This window comes from Anomaloglossus baeobatrachus, chromosome 4 (assembly GCF_048569485.1).
Source record: "Anomaloglossus baeobatrachus isolate aAnoBae1 chromosome 4, aAnoBae1.hap1, whole genome shotgun sequence".
NCBI lineage: Eukaryota > Metazoa > Chordata > Amphibia > Anura > Aromobatidae > Anomaloglossus > Anomaloglossus baeobatrachus.
Genome location: NC_134356.1, coordinates 237,475,210 through 237,495,991, shown reverse-complemented (window position 1 = coordinate 237,495,991; position 20,782 = coordinate 237,475,210). Strand labels below are relative to the sequence as shown.

At 42.9% G+C, this 20,782-nt stretch overlaps 1 protein-coding gene across 1 annotated transcript in view; it reads right to left on the bottom strand.

The window, feature by feature from the left end:
- Window positions 1-10,227: 10,227 nt before the first annotated feature.
- The window catches only part of LOC142302376 (dynein axonemal heavy chain 3-like), a 2,626,214-nt gene continuing 2,615,659 nt past the window's right edge, over window positions 10,228-20,782 (bottom strand). Inside the window, exons 77-80 of the mRNA XM_075343433.1 lie at window positions 17,415-17,594; window positions 14,522-14,632; window positions 11,725-11,782; window positions 10,228-10,539 (exon numbers count right to left, since the gene is read on the bottom strand). Of these exons, the coding sequence (XP_075199548.1) occupies window positions 10,394-10,539; window positions 11,725-11,782; window positions 14,522-14,632; window positions 17,415-17,594 (495 nt within the window). The 3' untranslated portion in view covers window positions 10,228-10,393. The remainder of the gene's footprint in view (window positions 10,540-11,724; window positions 11,783-14,521; window positions 14,633-17,414; window positions 17,595-20,782) is intronic.

Here is a 20,782-nt window from a genome sequence, read left to right as displayed (position 1 = left end):
AGGGTAAAGCAGACGGCTGCAGCCTGCAGACCACAGCTGGCAGTTTCACCTTGGCTGGTAATCCAAAACTGAGGGCACCCCACGCTGTTATTTTAAATTAAATAAATAATTAAAAAAAAAAACACGTAAGGGTCCCCCCAAAATTGGACCACCAGCCAAGGTAAAGCAGACAGCTGGGGTCTGATATTCTCAGACTAGGGAGGTCCACTGCTATTGGACACTCCCCAGCCTAAAAATAGTAGGCCGAAGCCGCCCCAGAAGTGGTCCATCCATTAGATGCGCCAATCCTGGTGCTTCGCCCCAGCTCATCCCGTGCCCTGGTGCGGTGGCAAACGGCGTAATATATGGGGTTATTACCTGATGTGTAATGTCACCTAGCATCAAGCCCTGGGGTTGGTGAGGTCAGGCGTCTATCAGATACCCGACATCACCAACCCAGTCAGTAATAAAAAAAAATAGACGACAAACATTGTTATGTGAAAAAACACTGCCCAACATATTCCCTCTTTAACCAATTTATTAGAAAGAAAAACAAATCCAGGTCTGCTGTAATCCAAGCGGTTCCCATGACGATCTATACCATAGTCACTGGTCCAGTCAATGAAGAACAGAATGTTCCCCATTGGCTGGGAGAGCAATGCAGTGAGCTGAGCTAACATCAGAAGGTCAGCCCAGGTCACTGCAGGGCATGACAAGTGCTGCTGTCAGCGAGGTACATTACCTGCGCTGATCACCTGCACTGCTGATACTGCACACTGACTTCAATCAGCTTCACAGCCAAGTATCGCGAGCGGCCCGTGACGTCACCGCTAGTGACAGTCTCGGGCCGCAGTGACAGATGTGAGGCGGCAGCCATGGAAGACCGTGTCAGCGCTGAGGTCGGGAGGGCGGGACTTCATCACCGCAGGTAAGCCGAGCAGGGCCATGTGTGCGGTGCGAGGTGGGCAGAGCCTAGCGAGGTAATATCTGCGGGAGTGAGGTGGGCATAGCCTAGCGAGGTAATGTGTGCGGGTGCGAGGTGGGCGGAGCCTAGTGAGGTAATGTGTGTGGGTGCGAGGTGGGCGGAGCCTAGCGAGGTAATGTGTGCGGGTTCGAGGTGGGCGGAGCCTAGCGGGGCTATGTGTGCGGTGCGAGGTGGGCGGAGCCAAGCGGGGCCATGTGTGCGTTGCAAGGTGGGAGGAGCCTAGTGAGGTAATGTGTGCAGGTGCGAGGTGGGCGGAGCCTAGTGGGGCTATGTGTGCGGTGCGAGGTGGGCGGAGCCTAGCGAGGTAATGTGTGCGGGTGCGAGGTGGGCGGAGCCTAGCGAGGTAATGTGTGCGGGTGCGAGGTGGGCGGAGCCTAGTGGGGTAATGTGTGTGGGTGCGAGGTGGGCGGAGCCTAGCAAGGTAATGTGTGCGGGTGTGAAGTGGGCGGAGCCTAGCGGGGCTATGTGTGCGGGCGGCGGAGTGCGAAGTTGGTGGAGCTTAGCGGGGCCATGTGCGCTGAGGACGCCAGTGCCGGGGACTGCATGGCTGGGGACAGGTGAGTGTGTGTGTGTGCATGCTGAGTGCAGGAGGGGGCGGAGCGAGCTGAGCGGGGAAGTGTCGGCTCCCTGCACGCGTAACCAGGGTAAATATCAGGTTACTAACCAAAGCGCTTTGCTTGGATACCCGATGTTTATCTTGGTTACCAGCTTACCGCAGGCTGCCAGCGATGGCTCCCTGCACACTGTTGCTGTAAAAAGCCCTGCTTTTGCTGCTAGAACCGTTCTCGAACGTAACTCGAACTATCGAGCTTTTAGCAAAAAGCTTGAGTTCTAGTTCGATCTAGAGCACCCCCCAAAACCACTCAAACCGCGAACTAGAGAAACTTGAACCGCGCTCAACTCTACCCTTCACACGTCCATGAAAATCACGCACGTGTTTCACAAATGTGTCAAAGGTGCGTTTTCCCCTCCGTGAGCCGTGTTTATGGCACTATGTGTGTTCTCCGTGTGTTATCCGTGATAACACACGGAAAACGAGAACTTTCAACTCACCTGTCCCTGGCGTCGCTGTCCGTGGTGCTGAACTTCTGTCTCCAGCCCTGCCGACTCCCCGCTGCTGCAGCTTCCGGCCGCAATAAAGTGAATATTAAGTGAGCATAATGAGCGGCGGTCGGCAGCAAGTGACAGCAGCGGCAGAGACTGCAGGGCAGGAGAAGGTGAGTAGAGGTTTGTTATTTTTTTCTCTGACACGTGAGTTTTCTCCAGTGCGTGTCACACGGGACTGCATCCACACTACATCCATGTGGTCCATATGCGGGCCGCGTGACACCTGTAATGCCGTGGAAAACGTGGACATGTCTACGTGTGGAACACACGGACACGTGTATGCTGCACATGTCACGAGCGGGGAGGGGGGCGCTGCGCTCACCACGCTCGGGTCCGGCGCTGCTGCTTCCTGCTGCTTGCTGCTCAGTGGCTCGAGCGGTGGGCCGGATCCGGGGACTCGAGCGGCGCTCCTCGCCCGTGAGTGAAAGGGGATAGTTTTTGGGGTTTGGGAAGTCGGTCCGTGACGCCACCCACGGTTTGTGGTGAGGTTGGGACACCACCGCTGCTCTGGACGGTGATCCCGGGAGCGATGACAGGGAGCAGCCGAGATGTTTTCTCTCCCCTCCGTGGGTAGGGGGTTTTGGTGGTCCCGGGGCCCGGTGAGGTGACTGGAATGTGGATGGCAGGGTTTGGTGGGGTGCAGGGTCGCGGGGGCAGCACAGTGCCAGACGGCACAGTGGTACTCACTCAGCCAATAATGTATACGGAGTCTCTGGTAAAACAAACGGCTGGATGGACGGGTCCCGCAGCCGGCTGCAGTGGTCACTCCCGGTAGGTTGGCGGTGGCTGCCTTTCCCTGTACCTGTACTGTGTTTTCGACCCCAATGGCTTCCCACCGGTAACCCGCTCCCCAGCTTGGATGGGCGCCGGAGGAGCTCCTTTTGCCCGCAGGCTCTGGCCTTGGGAATTATAGCCTCGGCGGTGACTGTATTTCCCTTCACGGTTTGGACGGTTGCCTTCAATCGGGTCTTTGTTGGTGGGAAACCCCGGAGGTTCCTGTTGCTAATGGATTTGACCGGTTTAACGGCGACTCCAAGCCTGGTCGGGGTCCGTAGGCCCTGCCGAATGGTGCTGGCTTCTCTTCGCTCCCCGGTTCGGTACCGGCGGGCCACCGCCCGACCCCGGTCTACGGTTCCGCGTCGATCGGCCTCTCCTGCAGACGGCCACCACCGTCTGCCAACCTTGCTGTATGTGCCCGGGCCACGTACCCGGACACGGTCAGACTGCTCCTCACTTGCCACTTACTCCTTCACTCTCCCTAACTGCACTCCTTCCTTTTCCTGCCTCCAGGACTGTGAACTCCTCAGTGGGTGGGGCCAACCGTCTGGCTCCACCCCACCTGGTGTGGACATCAGCCCCTGGAGGGAGGCAACAAGGATTTGTGTGTGACTGATGTGCCTAACCGGGGTGTGGGGTGTGTTGTTGCAGTACCTGTGACGACCTAGCTTGTCCAGGGCGCCACACGCACGTACACACCTTCCATGGCAAAACACGCACGTGTGCGCAGAACCATTGATTTTAATGGGTCTACGTGTGCTTGTGTCTCCGGTACGTGCAGGAACGGACCTAACACGTACCGGAGACACGTGCGTGTGAAGGGGGCCATAGATAGAGTGGTAGCTGCATCCAAAGCGCACGAAAAAATTGACATGCTGCATTTTCAATGCACGGATTTGGGTCAAAATTTTAGCATCCAAATCGCTGCATTCAAAAAAGCATCGTGGGCACGGATTATGCACAATCTACATAGATTGTGCTGGGGACACAGGACGCATGCATTAACGCTGCAGTGCTAACCACAGCGTAAATGCATTAAATTACTCAACGTGTGCACATGCCCTTATATTAGTTGTGTTGAGCCATGAAAATTGCTCTTATCTGACTGAATTATTGCAAACAGCAGAAAGTTTGTAAAGTTCGCTAATAAACCTAATTGGCAATGGGGGCTGAAGAATTTTGATAGCAACTGTATTTGATTAGTAAATTCATGTATTACACATGAAATAAACAATCTGCAGCATCTTCTCATGAATAAATTGACAATTTAATGTTATCATTCATCTTGTTAAAGATTGTTTCCCTACACAGTTTGTCACTATCATTACTAATGGGATTACGCCAGACTGTGTATGATTCAACTTCCATTGCAATTCGGTTTATTGGAGAAAATTTGCAAACTTTTTGCAATAAAGTGAACAAACAAGAACAATTTAAATACCTCCCCACAGCTAACATAAGTTTTTTTCTCCAAATTAAAACAAAAAGCCACTTTTAATGACTACTGAAAATCCCACAAAAGATATTTGATGAGGTTCAAGTCAAGCGACTGTGACAGAATTTCTTCTGAAACAAAAGCTTTGGCAACCTTTGAGGTATTCTTGGTGCCATTGTCCTGTGGAAAATCCAATGATGCTTATGCTTCAGCTTCCTTACAAAAGGCAATGCCAGTATTTTCTGATACTTAAGTGACTCCATCATGCAATCCACATGCTGCCGATTTCCAGTCCTAAAGGGAGCAAAGCAACCCCACAGCCACCACCATGCTGTACTTTGAAGCATGTGCTGAAAAGAACATCTAATATTCTTCTTCCAGTCATATTGTTGATCCATACATCTAAAAAGTTCCCCTTTTAGGTTTCATAGATCCACAGAGCAATGTAGGCCTTTTTTTTTGCATTTGGGTCAATTGAGGTATACGTTTTGAAACTCGAGACTTTCATCATTTATTATGTACCTCAATGTGCAACATGAATCCTCAGTGCCTGCTTTCACCAAGTGTTGCTGTTGATCCTTCTCAGCTACTCAATGGCTTTAAGCCACCTGGCTCCTTAGCAATTTGGTGGCAGCTACTGAAAGCTTCCTCTTGTTTAGGGCTGAGCGAATCCGAACTGTAAAAGTCCGGATCCGCGCGGTTTCAAAGATTTCCAGGTGCCGAATCCAGATCCGGAATTCCGGGTGCATGATCTGGATCCAGCACTGGGGAAAATAATTGAAAAATAAAGAAAACCAGAAATAAAACAGTGTTTCATAATTACTGAGACTCGGTGTCATACCAGCACACTGCTTCGGGGTCGTGCATTCACTTGCTGTACTGTGCATCTATATACACAGCTTTCTGTGTTTTCACCACCCACCGGTCATCCTCTTGCCTGTGATTGGTTGCAGGCAGCCACGCCGCCTGTGGCAGTATCTGCCTGCCGTGCAGTTATTTCGGCTGTCATAGTCTGCACAGCCAGCGCTCATGGTCTAAGGCCGCTGGCTATGAAGCAGGGCTGAAGCGGCGTGGGACCTCGTGTGTATTACGCCGGAGCTGCAGGGTGTTGGGGGTTAATAAAGAGGTGGAGGAGGCTGTATGTTTTGTACTTTATTCCAAATAAAGGATTTTTCTCTGTGTCTTGTATATTTACTGTCATTTACAGGTTAGTGTGATGCAGGTATCTCACAGATGCCTTTGCCATTACTAACCTAGGGCTTAGTAGCAGCTGTGCGCTGTTATTAACCCCTTATTATCCCAATTTCCACTGCTCTAAGGCAATCGAGAAGAGTCTGTATTGCACTGAGATTGTCACATTTAATAGATGAAGCAATACTGGGCGACTGCGGGCTGAGAATACCAGCCCCCAGCCAGCTTTATCATGCCTGGGGATGAAAATTAGGGGGGACCGCACATCATTTTTTCTTTTAATTATTTATTTCAATAATAACAAAAAAAGCTGCATCAACAGCAAAGCCGCGCACACTTCTGACAGGAACGTGCATGTGTTTCTATGTACTGTACATGTACGCTCATGTTCAGAGTGCGGCAGGCTGTGGCGGCTGATGTCATGTCACACTTGTACGAGTCTGACAGCCCATCACCGGCACAGCTGCACACTTCTGACAGGAACGTGCATGTGTTTCTGAAAGACATGCACATTCACCATACTGACCCACAGACACTTGCACTGCTTTCCCCGCCCACCGGCCGTCCTGCCGCCTGTGATAAGTTGCAGTCAGTTGACACGCTGTCACTCAGGGTGGGGGCGCATCTAGCTGCAACCAATTACACGGTGGGTGGGCAAAAAATGAATATTGAATTGTCAGCTCCAGAAGGGAAAAGCGTGACCTGGAATGAGTGTGCCACGATGACACAGCCTCGAGTGAGTACACCGTGAATGCTGCTTCCCCCCTATACCTCCACAAACATTTTTAATCTCTGGATTCTGGTCCCCATAGACTTATATGGGCACCAGAATCCGGAGCGGATCCAGATTTTATTTTCAATCTGACAGAGATCCGCCGGTCCCAGATTTTGGCGGATTCGATCAACCCTCCTCTTTTTGCCACATCCAGGTATTGTATTGAGTGTTTGTTTAACTTTGAACTTGTGAGCAATGCTTCCAACTGTATCTCTAAGAACATTCAATGCCTTTGTATCATGATTTCATTTTTTAGGCCAGATTCAGGTGACCTATAAGTATTTCAGTTCAGGTCAGGAGACTCGCAGTTGGCCCAATTATTGAGGTCTTTATACAAGCCATGAAATATGGCTGTCTGAACCCAGCCTTACTTTGTTTGTGCAAGGTAATGATCTATTCTCTTAACTTTTTAGATCACTTGCTTGATAAAAGACCTGCTATACAAGTATGTTCTCTTATGAGGCATTTTATTCAGGAAGTTGAATAATTCTGATACTGTGGCATTCATTAAAACTCGCATTTGTTGTTGAATTTGCAGAAACTTCTTGGTATTTACTATACAGTGGGTGAAATAAGTATTGAAAATGTCACCAATTTTCTAAGGACCAGTAAATATATTTCTAAAGTTGCTATTGATATGAATTTCTCACCAGATGATGGCAACAATCCATCCAATCTACGTAGGCACAGAAATCAAACCATAGATATCCATAAATTAAGTTACATGTAATAATGAGAAATAAATCTGGGGAAAAGGTATTGAACACATGAAGAAAGAGGGGGTGGAAAAAGCCATGGATAGTGATGACACCATCTGATATCTATCTGTAATTAGAAAGCTATCCTGCCATTTAGTGAAAAATAATTTCAGCTGCTTCAACTGATGGCCTCATTACCAAGGTGCCACACAAGAAAAACCTCATGATGGGTAAAACCAGTGAGCTGTCACAAGACCTTTCCTAACCTCATTCTTGCAAACTATGCTGATGGCATTGGTTACAGAAGAATTTTTGTTATGTTTTTTTTTTTTTTTTTTTATCAAAATAGGTGAAACATTCAGCCACCAATATTTGATGGACATTTTTTAAACCAGCTGCTTCATCACCTCACACTAAATAGGAAAATAAAATGTACTGATAATATGTAATATTTCTCTGCAAGCATTATAAAAGGCAATCCAAGGGACATTATTTCCTTATAAAATGACTAGTTACCAGGATTCAGATTTTTAAACACTCAATTACTTGGATAAATGTGAATATTCCATCAATTGCAGCATATACATCAGTTTTTGTTAATGATACAGATGACTACATTGCAAGTACAGAAATACATGCCCAATAGAGTTTATTAATTATAAAGATTGTCACCGTACAACACCACGTAAATACTGGTTTAGCATAGGATAATAGGACATGAAGTAAAATGTCACCATTGATGACAGTAAATAATGAAAATGCTGTAATAGGGAGGTCACTGATTCTGTTCCTGCTTTAAAAAAAAAGGTTATTAAACTGAAGAATATGGAAACATTCATTTAGAGTGAAATATAGCACTTTTCGTTTAGGAAAATGTCACTGAATATTCTGTGACAGACAGTGCTCAGGGACTCTGAATTGATAAGCTATGTGATACATTTTAGCCCACTAATAGATGTATTATCCATCAAATTGATTCAGATTACTACGCGCAAAAAGAATAACACTAGTGTAATAATTTTGCAAAAAAGATTCAACATATTAACTACAGATATATTGCTTTCCTACAAAATAACAGTGAGGGTTTGCATCAATTTGCAACCAATATTTATATTATTCCAAGGCATCTAAAATAAAAGGAAGTGCAACTTTGTCAATAATCATGACTATGGTTCTGTTCACATTGGCATTATAACCTCTATCTCAGATCCATCTAAAAAACTTGGAGAATAAGACGAGCCTTATTAAGGTCAATCAGGTTTGCCTGTAATGGTTAATGTCAAGCTTTCAGGTGTTGGACACTTATGATGCTATCAGATTTCTGTCCCTATAATGCTTTGATCTTCCACTGATTGCTCAGCAACTCAATCTTCTGCTGTCAAGTTGAGGTTTTGCAACAGCTGGAGAGCCGCAGGTTGGGGATTACAGCTGGGACAGACCAGAAATAGCGATGCAGATGTGAACAGAACCTTAAAGGTATGCTGTCATGTCCCTTATGCCATCCAAGCCAGCAGCATTCACATTTGCATGTCAAAATCCCCTTCCTAAGCAGCCCTGTATAACATCATTCTCTAAAATCAATGTGTAAAAAAGTATTTACCTCCATTATTCATATGGAAATTAGGGCCTTAACTAGTCAAAAGGGCATTGTTTCCCCAGACTAGTCGGCCCTCTTTCCATGATATCACGCCCCTGTGGGTGTGATAACATGAGTTCTAGTAGCCGCCGTCATAGCCAGCTCCTGGAAATCTTGATCATGAGCGTGGCTCATTTCAGCAGTGTACCTCTCAAGCCAGGTGTACTTGTCCTATCTTAAGAGAGACTCACTGTGCATGATCAGAAAACAGCTTCTGCACTTCTGATAATGCACAGTGCACCACACGTAGACCCTGTTTGAGAAGCACAGTGACGCTGCTGAAATGAGCCGCGTGCATGAGCAATATTTACAGTAGCTACAGTAACACTGGCTCTTGGAAATCATGCCATCATGTTCACAGGGGCGTGATATCATGTAAAGAGGGAAGACTAGTCTGGGGAAACCGCCCCTTTGACTAGTCAAGGCCCTATTTTGCCTATGAAAATCAGAGGTAATAAATGTTTTTTTTTTTATTACACATTGATCTTAGAGAATGATGTTATACAGGGCTGGTTAGGAAGGGAATTTTGACATGCAACTGTGAATGATGCTGGCTTGGATGGCATAAGGGACCTGACAGGATCCCTGTTAAAGTATGCTTTTTTTTGTATATACATAGACTTAAAAAGGGTTTTCAGAAATGTTGTGGTCCCCAGGTGCAGTTTTATTGTAAAAAAAACAAAGTGGGCTTTAGTTACTCTTTCTGGGTTGGGTGCAGATACTCTGCAGCTGCTCCCGGGGTCTGTTGTCAAATACACAGGGGTCACATTGACAGCGCTGCAGTCAATCAGTTAGTTCAGCGGCTCATGCAATCTACATGGACAGAACCTTATTAGCGAGAAATTGGCCATAATAAAGTATTAGCTTATGGGACCACTCAGTAGTGTCCCATAAGGAATTGCCTGCTCCATAAAGCATAAATGACTGGAGAAAAAAAGGAGATACAGCAAAGAACATGTGTCAAAAATTCCATTTTATTCATAAAAATATCATATGTAATAAAATCACAACAATATGTGATAAGAAGGACAAGGATCGGACAGAATGTGGGGAAAAGTGGGTTGGGGGGGGGGTTGGATGTGGAAGCAACCTGCCTCTAAGAAGCAACCAGGGTGAAAAATCAAGTGACTGGGTTGCCATCAACTGTAGGGCCAACCTATAGTAAAGAGCTGGTGGTGAATTGGGACCAAGAGAAAATATGAAGACTATGTGTCATGTGAACCACATGAGATATGCAACCAAACAGCAAGTGGGTAGAGGAAACTATTTTTCTGAAAATGGAAAACTGTTTCCATGATTACAGAAAAAAGTTGTAGTCATGTGTTACCCTCAGCAGAAGTAACACATCAATGCGGTATAAAAACTGTTCAGCAACAGTCTGCCTGAAGGAGACACATATTAGTTTTTTAGCGGCAAAATAAATACATAGAATATTTTTAATCAAGACTATTTGAAATAAGGCTTTATTTTTTATGCATGCAACTTTTCTTTAGAAGCCTAAAATATATACGTAAAAAAGAAATCACAATTCTGATCATCACAATTGCTATTCAGAAAACAAAATTTTAAAAAGACATGAAATCAGCGCAAAATAAACCCCATGGACTACAATAGAGTCACATTGGTTTTCCTTAAGCTGGCCACCATTTTACTAGATAAAATAACATACTATGCTGCACTTTTCAGTGAAAATAAAAATGAAAGAACCTGCGACATAGGCTCTAATGTAGGTATGAACTTCGTCCTAAAAAAAAGCAGAAACAGTAGACAAATATAGAGGTCTATAAAAAGCTCAGTATTGTGTCTCCGCCTAATAGTCCAGCTGACAGAGGCAAGCCACACCTCTGTTCACCCAGTGATTTGGAGGTTTTTCCGTTGCAAGATTGATAGTGAAGACATAGTTTGTAGAATGTCCAGTTGTGGAGAGCTCTCCATGACGAGCGCTTGTCTTGTAAACTGGGGAAGTAATAATTTCAAGAATCAAACATGAAGAACACATACTAGTGTTAGTAAAGTTATATAAGAAACAATTAACGTTCAATCGGACCAATGCTTAACTAGTTTGTACCAAGTTGGAAAGGTATCGTCTATACATAAGTGATAAATTACTGACCTGTAAGGACCCTGCTGGGATCCTCACCCAGCCAGTGATCACTGGATAGGTAATAACTTACAGACTTGGTACAAACCCTTAAATATTATGGCCACGATAATACTTAGATGTAACAACCAAGTTGGAAGGAACTTTTGCAATTTTTGGACTTTTTCTGAATTTGTGCACAAGGATGGATTGTAGCATGTACAAAACATATCACCACTATATATAATTCTCTTTAAAGGGAATCTGTCAGCAGATTTTTGCTGTGTAAGCTGAAGACAGCATGCTGAAATGGTTAACACAGAGAATTCAGGGATGCCTTTCTTGTCAAGGTTCGATCTGTTGTTTATTTGTTATGTTTGTTTGACTAGTAGGGGCATGGCAGTCCGGCATGCCCCCTCCTCTGACTGACACCTCACTGACAATGTACAATCTATATTGAGAGCCTGGTGTGGGTGGGGGTAGCTCTCCCAGCCCTGCTACATGACTAAATCTAAAAATTCTGATTATGTCAGAACGGCTGCACCCAGTAATCTAAGTGATACATTGTTGGATTCAGGATCTCATTGCCTACATCATGCTGCTCCCAGAAGAGGTAGCCAAAACCTGCTGACAGAGTCTCTTTTACCCTCTTTCATTACCAGCAAGCTAAAATTTCATGATGCTTTTGATGATTTCTTATTCTTATTGTATACTTTTCTGCATCTTTTGGCCATGAGGCACCTTTAGTCACTATATGTCAGTAGTATAGAACACTGTTCACAATTTTCTTGCACTGTATAGTAAGGCTGTTTGTTCATTGCAATGCCTTTATTACATACAGTAGGTCCTGATGATATTATAGTGGTAGCACTGCCTGGTACTGTTCTGCATTGTACTAATACCTCTGTGGATTATGTACATGATAGAAGAGGTAATACATTTTGCTCATGTGCCTCTAAAAATCTTAAAAAAGGCCTATGTATCTGCCTTATTTAATATATTGTGTGTTACTTCCAATTTTATCCACCTATGCTTATAGAATATAGATTACCATACTTTACCTGGACACTGATAAAAGGAATCCATTACGCTTACTTTTTCTTCAGGAATAAGCCATATCTTTAATATGTCAGTAAAGGAAATGCCCAAGCACAATCATCTGAACGTTATATTTTTATCTATATTCTTTAATATGTCTGTCTGCAAATTCTGCCTCCTACATTTTTCTGTATAGTTAAGGTGTTAGGCAACTGATACGCTTCAGCTTTTAATGGCCACAGACATCTTAAATAATAATGTAGCTCATATGGTTTCTTAGTAACAGGCAAGTAGGGATGTCAAATTGACATTAAACTAGAAAACTATTGTATCAGTGATTGTAATTAAATTAAAAACATGAATGATGTGCCAATACTGAAGTCCGCACAGTACCTATGCATGTTTGAATTCATGAGTATCACTCACTTGCCCTTGATGCTCGCTCACTGAAGGTGGTCAAAGATGAGTTTTAAGGGACTCTATCAAAACAAGATGACTATTCATACATATTACAGGCGCTCGTGCGTCATAGTGGAGCCAAACATTTAAATTTGCCTTCCCACTTGCTTATTTTTCCCTCCATCTCCACTCTCCCATCTTCTTTGATTGATAGCTGTGGCTTGACAGTCTAAAGGCCCTGTCACACACAGAGATAAATCTGCGGCAGATCTGTGGTTGCAGTGAAATTGTGGACAATCAGTGCCAGGTTTGTGGCTGTGTACAAATGGAACACTATAATCCATGATTTCACTGCAACCACAGATCTGCCAAAGATTTATCTCTGTGTGTGACGGGGCCTTAAGAGAAGTGAGGAGATAGATGGAAAACAAGCAGTTGGAAGGTGTATTTAAATTATTGGCCCCACCATGATGAATGAGTGCTGGGCTTGGTGTGAACAGTCATCCTGTAATGATCCCTTTAAAGTTGATCAAAATGAACATTGTCAACCTAAACAATGGTTCGAAGGGTGACATTTTACAACCGATGATAGTTATAGCCAATCAATGACAGATCATTATCTTCTGGAAATACAGTATGTGTTCCCAAAATGTTACTAGACAAATCGCTTGTACTTCTCCTGGTGTAAAGGAACATGCACTGACAGTTTAAATTTCTGTAACAGCTAATGTATGTAGATTAAAATGTCTATGGTGTTATGATCGGCTGTTGATATCACTACAGAAAAAATTTGCCTTTCAAACCTTATTACCATCTGCTGGGTATGATTCCTACCGTCACATGGACTTTGACTATGTATAACATGCAAATGCGCTTTGTGAAGGAGAAGACATTGTAATGTATGAACATCGGGTTTAATTTTTCCATTTACTGTATACTGTTACATTATTGTGTGATGGGTGATATTGACCATGGTTATCATGGTATGGTCAGACCTAGTGGGGGCATGGTCTCGGTTTTTAATGAATTTTTAACAAAAATGATTTCACCTTTTTCTAATAAAATTGTACTGTTATTTGCACTTAAAAACTCTATTTTCCTTTTTCCCTAAAAAACAGCCAATGTATATAGATTAAAATGTGTATGGTATAAAGATCATTCACCAGAAAATTGTTCATTCAGCAGTTGTTAAATCATCAACCTACTTCTAGCTAATGTGTATGGCCACTTTAACAAGTGGAGTTCTAAAAAGATTCATATTATATATAGCATAAATGTAGAGGTTTAGACATCACATGACATAAGATACGATGTGCATTATGTATTCCTAGGTCCTTATTTAATTTTAACAACAACATATACTTTTCACTTTCTTAAAATTAGAGATGGGCGAATAGTGAAATATTTGGGTTCAGATTAGGCTATCTGAATACCAAGTACTATTCCAGGAACGAAGACAAAGTTTTCCAGCACAGGTCCAAAAAGGGTTAAAACTTGAAACTTTATTTCATGTCCATTAAAATATTTCCATCATACAATCAGGAGAAAATACAAATAGGAGGATGCGTTTCGAACATTATAGTTCTTAATCTGTCTCTAAAACAGAGACAGATTAAGAACTATAATGTTCGAAACGCGTCCTCCTATTTGTATTTTCTCCTGATTGTATGATGGAAATCTTTTAATGGACATGAAATAAAGTTTCAAGTTTTAACCCTTTTTGGACCTGTGCTGGAAAACTTTGTCTTCGTTCCTGCTTGTGCTAGGAGGTTGCCTTCCTCCTTTCCTTGCACGGTCCGGATTTGATCTCAGAGCAGGAGAGCGCGGTCTCCCCCCTTTTTTCTATGGTACTTTCAAGTACTATTCCAGTATTCAGCACGAATCTAATGAAAGTCAATGGGGAACCCGAGCATTTTTCTTGAAGATTTCCCAGAAAAACGCATGGGTTTCCCATTGACTTACATTAGATTTGTTATTCGTGATGGATTCGGGAATAGTACTCTGTGTTCTGATAGCCTAATCTGAACCTAAATCTTTCAATATTCGCCCATCTTTATTTATTATGCTTTGCTTAAATATCACCATAATATTCTGCAATGCTTTACAGACGTGATCATCACTGTTCCCATTGGGGCTCACAATCTAAATTTCCTATCAGGATGTCTTTGGAAGGAAACCGGAGTACCTGAAGAAAACCCACGTAAACACAGGGAGAAAATACAAACTTCTTGCAAATGTTGTCTTTGGTGGGATTTGAACCCAGGACCCCAGCGCTGCAAAGAAACATTGTGCTCTAACAATTTTGTGCTGGATTTGACCCATCTGCTTTTGAAGAAATTTCTGCATATTTGAGAACACACAGCTAACACTGCAATAACATACAAAAATGTGAATATTATTATAACTAATGAGAAAGGATACAATAGGCATGCTCTCATACAACACCTTAGGAAAAGATTCATTAATTACATGTCTGTCACAATCCCATCTTGCTCCTTCCATGTAGAGACCATTAATATATATGCCATCCGCCTGAAAAAATAAAAGACATTTAAACCAAAGCAGTGAATTACCAGTTTAGTGATCAATCAAAAATGATCATTTATTTTACTAATAATTATTTGTATGCTGTCAGCAATTATATGATCACTGTCATGTCACCAAACTTGGGAAAATGTCAAAAGTACCAGTAGTTACTCAAGAAAAGAATGATTGCTAGCTCACTTAGGGATCAGGTTACAGAAGAGAAGAAGTGGAGGAGTAAAGTGTGATAGAGAAACTGATACACAAGTATGGTACCTCTGCTTCTAGTAAGTACTTTATCTCACCCCAGAGCAGGATTCACAGCTGCACTGCTCAGTACTGCTGGATTAGGTTCTAAATGCTGCTGCTTTGTAACATACTAAAATACAGACACAAGAGCACAAACTCCTCATGTTGTGTGTGGAGTGTTGAAAGACATCAATGCAGCTGGTATCCACCCACATAGTTAGAGAGAACTCAATATTAATCGTGCATCGTGCATGTAGAAGAGAGAACTGATGGAAATGCAGAAAAAAAGTGAGCAGAGATGATTCCTGATTATATATATATATATATATATATACAGTGCCTACAAGTAGCATTCAACCCCCTGCAGATTTAGCAGGTTTGATAAGATGCAAATAAGTTAGAGCCTGCAAACTTCAAACAAGAGCAGGATTTATTAACAGATGCATAAATCTTACAAAGCAACAAGTTATGTTGCTCAGTTAAATTTTAATAAATTTTCAACATAAAAGTGTGGGTCAATTATTATTCAACCCCTAGGTTTAATATTTTGTGGAATAACCCTTGTTTGCAATTACAGCTAATAATCGTCTTTTATAAGACCTGATCAGGCTGGCACAGGTCTCTGGAGTTATCTTGGCCCACTCCTCCATGCAGATCTTCTCCAAGTTATCTAGGTTCTTTGAGTGTCTCATGTGGACTTTAATCTTGAGCTCCTTCCACAAGTTTTCAATTGGGTTAAGGTCAGGAGACTGACTAGGCCACTGCAACACCTTGATTTTTTCCCTCTTGAACCAGGGCTTGTTTTTTTGGCTGTGCGCTTTGGGTCGTTGTCTTGTTGGAAGATGAAATGACGACCCATCTTAAGATCCTTGATGGAGGAGCGGAGGTTCCTGGCCAAAATCTCCAGGTAGGCCGTGCTATCCATCTTCCCATGGATGTGGACCAGATGGCCAGGCCCCTTGGCTGAGAAACAGCCCCACAGCATGATGCTTCCACCACCATGCTTGACTGTAGGGATGGTATTCTTGGGGTCGTATGCAGTGCCATCCAGTCTCCAAACGTCACGTGTGTGGTTGGCACCAAAGATCTCGATCTTGGTCTCATCAGACCAGAGAACCTTGAACCAGCCTGTCTCAGAGTCCTCCAAGTGATCATGAGCAAACTGTAGACGAGCCTTGACATGACGCTTTGAAAGTAAAGGTACCTTACGGGCTCGTCTGGAACGGAGACCATTGCGGAGGAGTACGTTACTTATGGTTTTGACTGAAACCAATGTCCCCACTGCCATGAGATTTTCCCGGAGCTCCTTCCTTGTTGTCCTTGGGTTAGCCTTGACTCTTCGGACAAGCCTGGCCTCGGCATGGGTGGAAACTTTCAAAGGCTGTCCAGGCCGTGGAAGGCTAACAGTAGTTCCATAAGCCTTCCACTTACGGATGATGCTCCCAACAGTGGAGACAGGTAGGCCCAACTCCTTGGAAAGGGTTTTGCACCCCTTGCACAGCCTTGTGACCCTCCACGATCTTGTCTCTGATGGCCTTGGAATGCTCCTTTGTCTTTCCCATGTTGACCAAGTATGAGTGCTGTTCACAAGTTTGGGGAGGGTTTTAATTAGTCAGAAAAGGCTGGAAAAAGAGATAATTAATCCAAACATGTGAAGCTCATTGTTCTTTGTGCCTGAAATACGTCTTAATACTTTAGGAGAACCAAACAGAATTCTGGTGGATTGAGGGGTTGAATAATAAATGACCCTCTGAATAAACTTTTAACAATTTAAAAAAAAAAGAAATAACATTCTTTTTTGCTGCAGTGCATTTCACACTTCCAGGCTGATCTACAGTCCAAATGTCACAATGCCAAGTTAATTCCGAATGTGTAAACCTGCTAAATTTGCAGGGGGTTGAATACTACTTGTAGGCACTGTATATATATATATATATATATATATATAATTTTTAAGAATTAGATGTGCTGTGTGCATGTGCATATACGGTACTGACCAAAAGTTTGGACACACCTTCTCATCTCTAGAACAACTATTAAGAGGAGACTTTGTGCAGCAGGCCTTCATCGCAAAATAGCTCCTAGGAAACCACTGCTAAGGACAGGCAACAAGCAGAATAGACTTGTTTGGGCTAAAGAACACAAGGAATGGACATTAGACCAGTAAAAATCTGTACTTTGGTCAGATGAGTACAAATTTGAGATCCTCCACACACACAAACAGGACAGCTAATTCTGAAAAATTACCTTTTTATATTTTGTGTTGATGTTACAATTGTCACATCCATTATTATAAATTATTATTATTATTATTTATTATTATAACGCCATTTATTCCATGGCACTTTACATGTGAAAGGGGTATACATAATAGGGACAAGTACAATAATCATAAACAATACAAGGCACAGACTGGGAGGATAGAGGTCCCTGCCCGTGAGGGCTCACAGTCTATAAGGGATAGGTGAGGATACAGTAGGTTAGGGAATCAAATCAAACTATACGTTATATACTTGCAAACAAAAAACTTGAAGCCAGTTACCGGAGCTGTATCAATGTCATCCACATGCCTATGATCAGTTATCTGAATCTGAAGTCCCAGTAAATCTATAGGGGTCTTGTACTTTCTGGCATAGTTTTGTAGTGCTCCTGTCAGAAAAGACTGTGTGAAGAAAAACCCAGAGATCCAGAAAACTTTTGGTGTTCCCTTCTGAATCCATTCCTAAAATAATAAAATAAATAAAATTATTACATTCATTAATTTTATTCACTTATATAGAACCTTTAATTTCCATAGTGCTTACCAGACTTTCCCCTCTGCAGTCAAAGACTAAATTCCTTGTAGTATGTCTTTGGAGTGAACCCTTGTAGATGATGATCTTGGTGCACCTCAGCAATGCTGCCATTGCTAACCACCGACCTTTCTGCCCATGCTTTTTCATTAATAATAAATATTTAAAATCAGTCTTTGTGTTTGAAATTTCTTATTACGATGGTGGTGAATACATTTGTAATGCAGTAGTACGGAGCAGTGATGAACGAGCACTAAAATGCTCGACTGCTTGGTACTTGAATCGAGCAGGTTGATTTGTTTTGTTTATATGCATTTTTTTGGTATATTGATGCTGTGTAAAAGCACTAAAAATGCATATGTGGGTTTTTACTTGCAAATTCCCCACATCTAATACAAGTCTAAGAGGACATTTCGCACTGAAACCTCAGCGTACCTGCAAGATAAATTGATATGCTGCAGCTTGGAAAAATGCACTGTAGGGGAGTTTAGACAGTGTAAAAAAGAAGCTCAGTGGAAATGAGATTTCTGTTAATCCCATCCACTTTCCCATCATGCTGAAAAACACTGTAACAGTCATTGTGGGCATGTACCCTAAAGACCGCTTTACACGCCACGACATCGCTAACGAGATGTCGTTGGGGGTCACGGAATTTGTAACGCACATCCGGCCTCATTAGCGACATCGTTGTGTGTAAAACGCAGGAACAACCGTTAACGTTCAAAATTACTTACCTCATCGTTGATCGTTGACGCGTCGTTCCACTCCTGATTATCGTTGCTGTTTCAGGACGCAGGTTGTTTGTCGTTCCTGCAGCAGCACAAATCGCTATGTGTGACACCGCAGGAATGAGGAACAACCTCATACCTGCAGCCACCCACAATGAGGAAAGAAGGAGGTGGGCGGGATGTTCGTCCCGCTCATCTCCACCCCTCCGCTTCTATTGGGCGGCCACTTAGTGACGTCGCTGTGAAGCCGAACGAACCGCCCCCTTAGAAAGTTGCTAGGCAGGTAAGTACGTGTGACGGGTGTTAGCGATGTTGTGCGCCACGGGCAGCAATTTTCCCGTGACGCACAACCGACGGGGGTGGGTATGCTCGCTAGTGATATCGATACCGATATCACAGCATGTAAAGTGCCCTTTATACTCCTTTTTTGAGTTCTTTTCAGAAATATTATCATCACAGGCAGTATTAAAATGACAAATAACACTTCTAAACACAATTCCTAACAAAGTATCTTGCTTCACAATAGGTGATGTCTCAGCTGACCCTCTTACCCTATTCCTCACAAAGACTTTTGCACAAATTCATTAAATGCTTCAATGCAAAACATAGGATCTGAGTGAAGTCTATTGATATTAATTAGAGATAAGCGAACCTGTGGAAATTCGGTTCGGTGGATGCAGCCAGACTTCAGTTCGGTTTGAGACCTGGACTTGAACTGAACAACCAATGGAAGCCACTAATTGGGCAGTTTGGGTCTCCACCAACAACCAGCCAGCAATAAACAGATGACTGCCGGGAACAGGTAGGCAGGGTTTTTCCATTTTTGTTTTTTTTTGGTGCACACTACATCTGATCACGCTCTGGTTACTCCCAGTGCGAGCCGATCAAACAGTGCAAGTGGGTCGCTGTGGGCTGAGCACCAAGCATACATGAGTACAGTGATTCCCACATGAGTGGTTTGCATATGTAAAGCACCAGAACTCTGAACCCAAACTCAGTTTTTTTGTAAAGTCCGTGTTTGGTACACATAACGAAAAAGACTGAACCTCGGGTTCGATCATCTCTAATACTAATGCAAATGCTGATTTCCTGAAGAAAAAAAAGTATAAGTAAAATAAGCATCTAGAATAGCTCCAATGGCACAGTGTGAAACTTCAAGATTTCTATTTTTATTACAAATCATAATATGAAAAATATAAAAAATAAATAAATACAACTTAAAAACCTGACTTAGGCCTCTTTCACACGTCAGTGAAAAACACAGACTTTTTTACTGACGTGTTAAAGGTATGTATGTCTCTCCGTGTGCTGTGATTTTGGCACACATGTGATCTCCGTGTGCTATACATGATAATACACAGAGATCGGGCACTTCTACTCACCTGTCCACGCTCCTGCTGTCCGTGGTGCTGATATCTCCTGCTCTCCTGTGTCCGGCCGCTGTGTCTGTCACCACTGCAGCTACTTCCGTGTTGGCTGTGCAATGCATAACTGCATATGCAAAAGAATAATTAACCAGCCTGGAAGCAGGAGAGCGCAGTGGCCGGACACAGCATCACTGGAGAAGGTGAGTTTAAAAAGCTTTTTATTTTGAATGTCTGTGTTTTTCTGATACATGTTTCACGGATCACACCATATTGTGGTCCATAGGGCATCAGTGATGCCAAAAAAAAGTGGACATTTCTCCGTGCAGAGCACATGGGCACGCATTTTAATGGGTCTGTGTATGTCCGTGATTCTGGTACGTGAAAAAACAGTAACATACTGTACGTACCAGAATCACTGACATGTGAAAGAGGCCTTAGAAAGTAGGTCATTTTCTGATGACCTATTCCCATGGCGGTTTGTGCAATTTACATGGGTTTATCAGAGGGATATTTCTATCATTTAATTTTAGGGCAAATCATTAACCCCTTCACCACCTGGCGATTTTCCATTTTTAGTTTCTTCCTCCCCTTCTTCCAAAAGCCATAACTTATTTTTTATTTTTTTTGTCAACATAGCTGTATGATGGCTTTTTTTGTGTGGAACGAGTTGTACTTTTGAATGAAACTACTAATTTTACCATATAGTGTACTGGAAAATGTGAAAAAAATTCCAAGTGTATTGAAATTGAAAAATAAAGTGCAATTCCACAATTGTTTTTAGGGTTCCTCATTTACTTTCTAAACTATACGTTAAAACTGATCTGGCAGTATAACTTCTCAGGTCAGTGCGAGTACGTAGATACCAAACACGTATAGATTGCTTTTTATTTAATTGGTGACAAAAAAATTCAGACGTTTGTAATAAAAAAAAAAGCTCTTTTGTTGCCATTTTCCAAGGATATGGAACTGAGTGGCTTACTTTTTTGCGTCCTAAGCTGCTGTTTTTACTGATACATTTTCTGG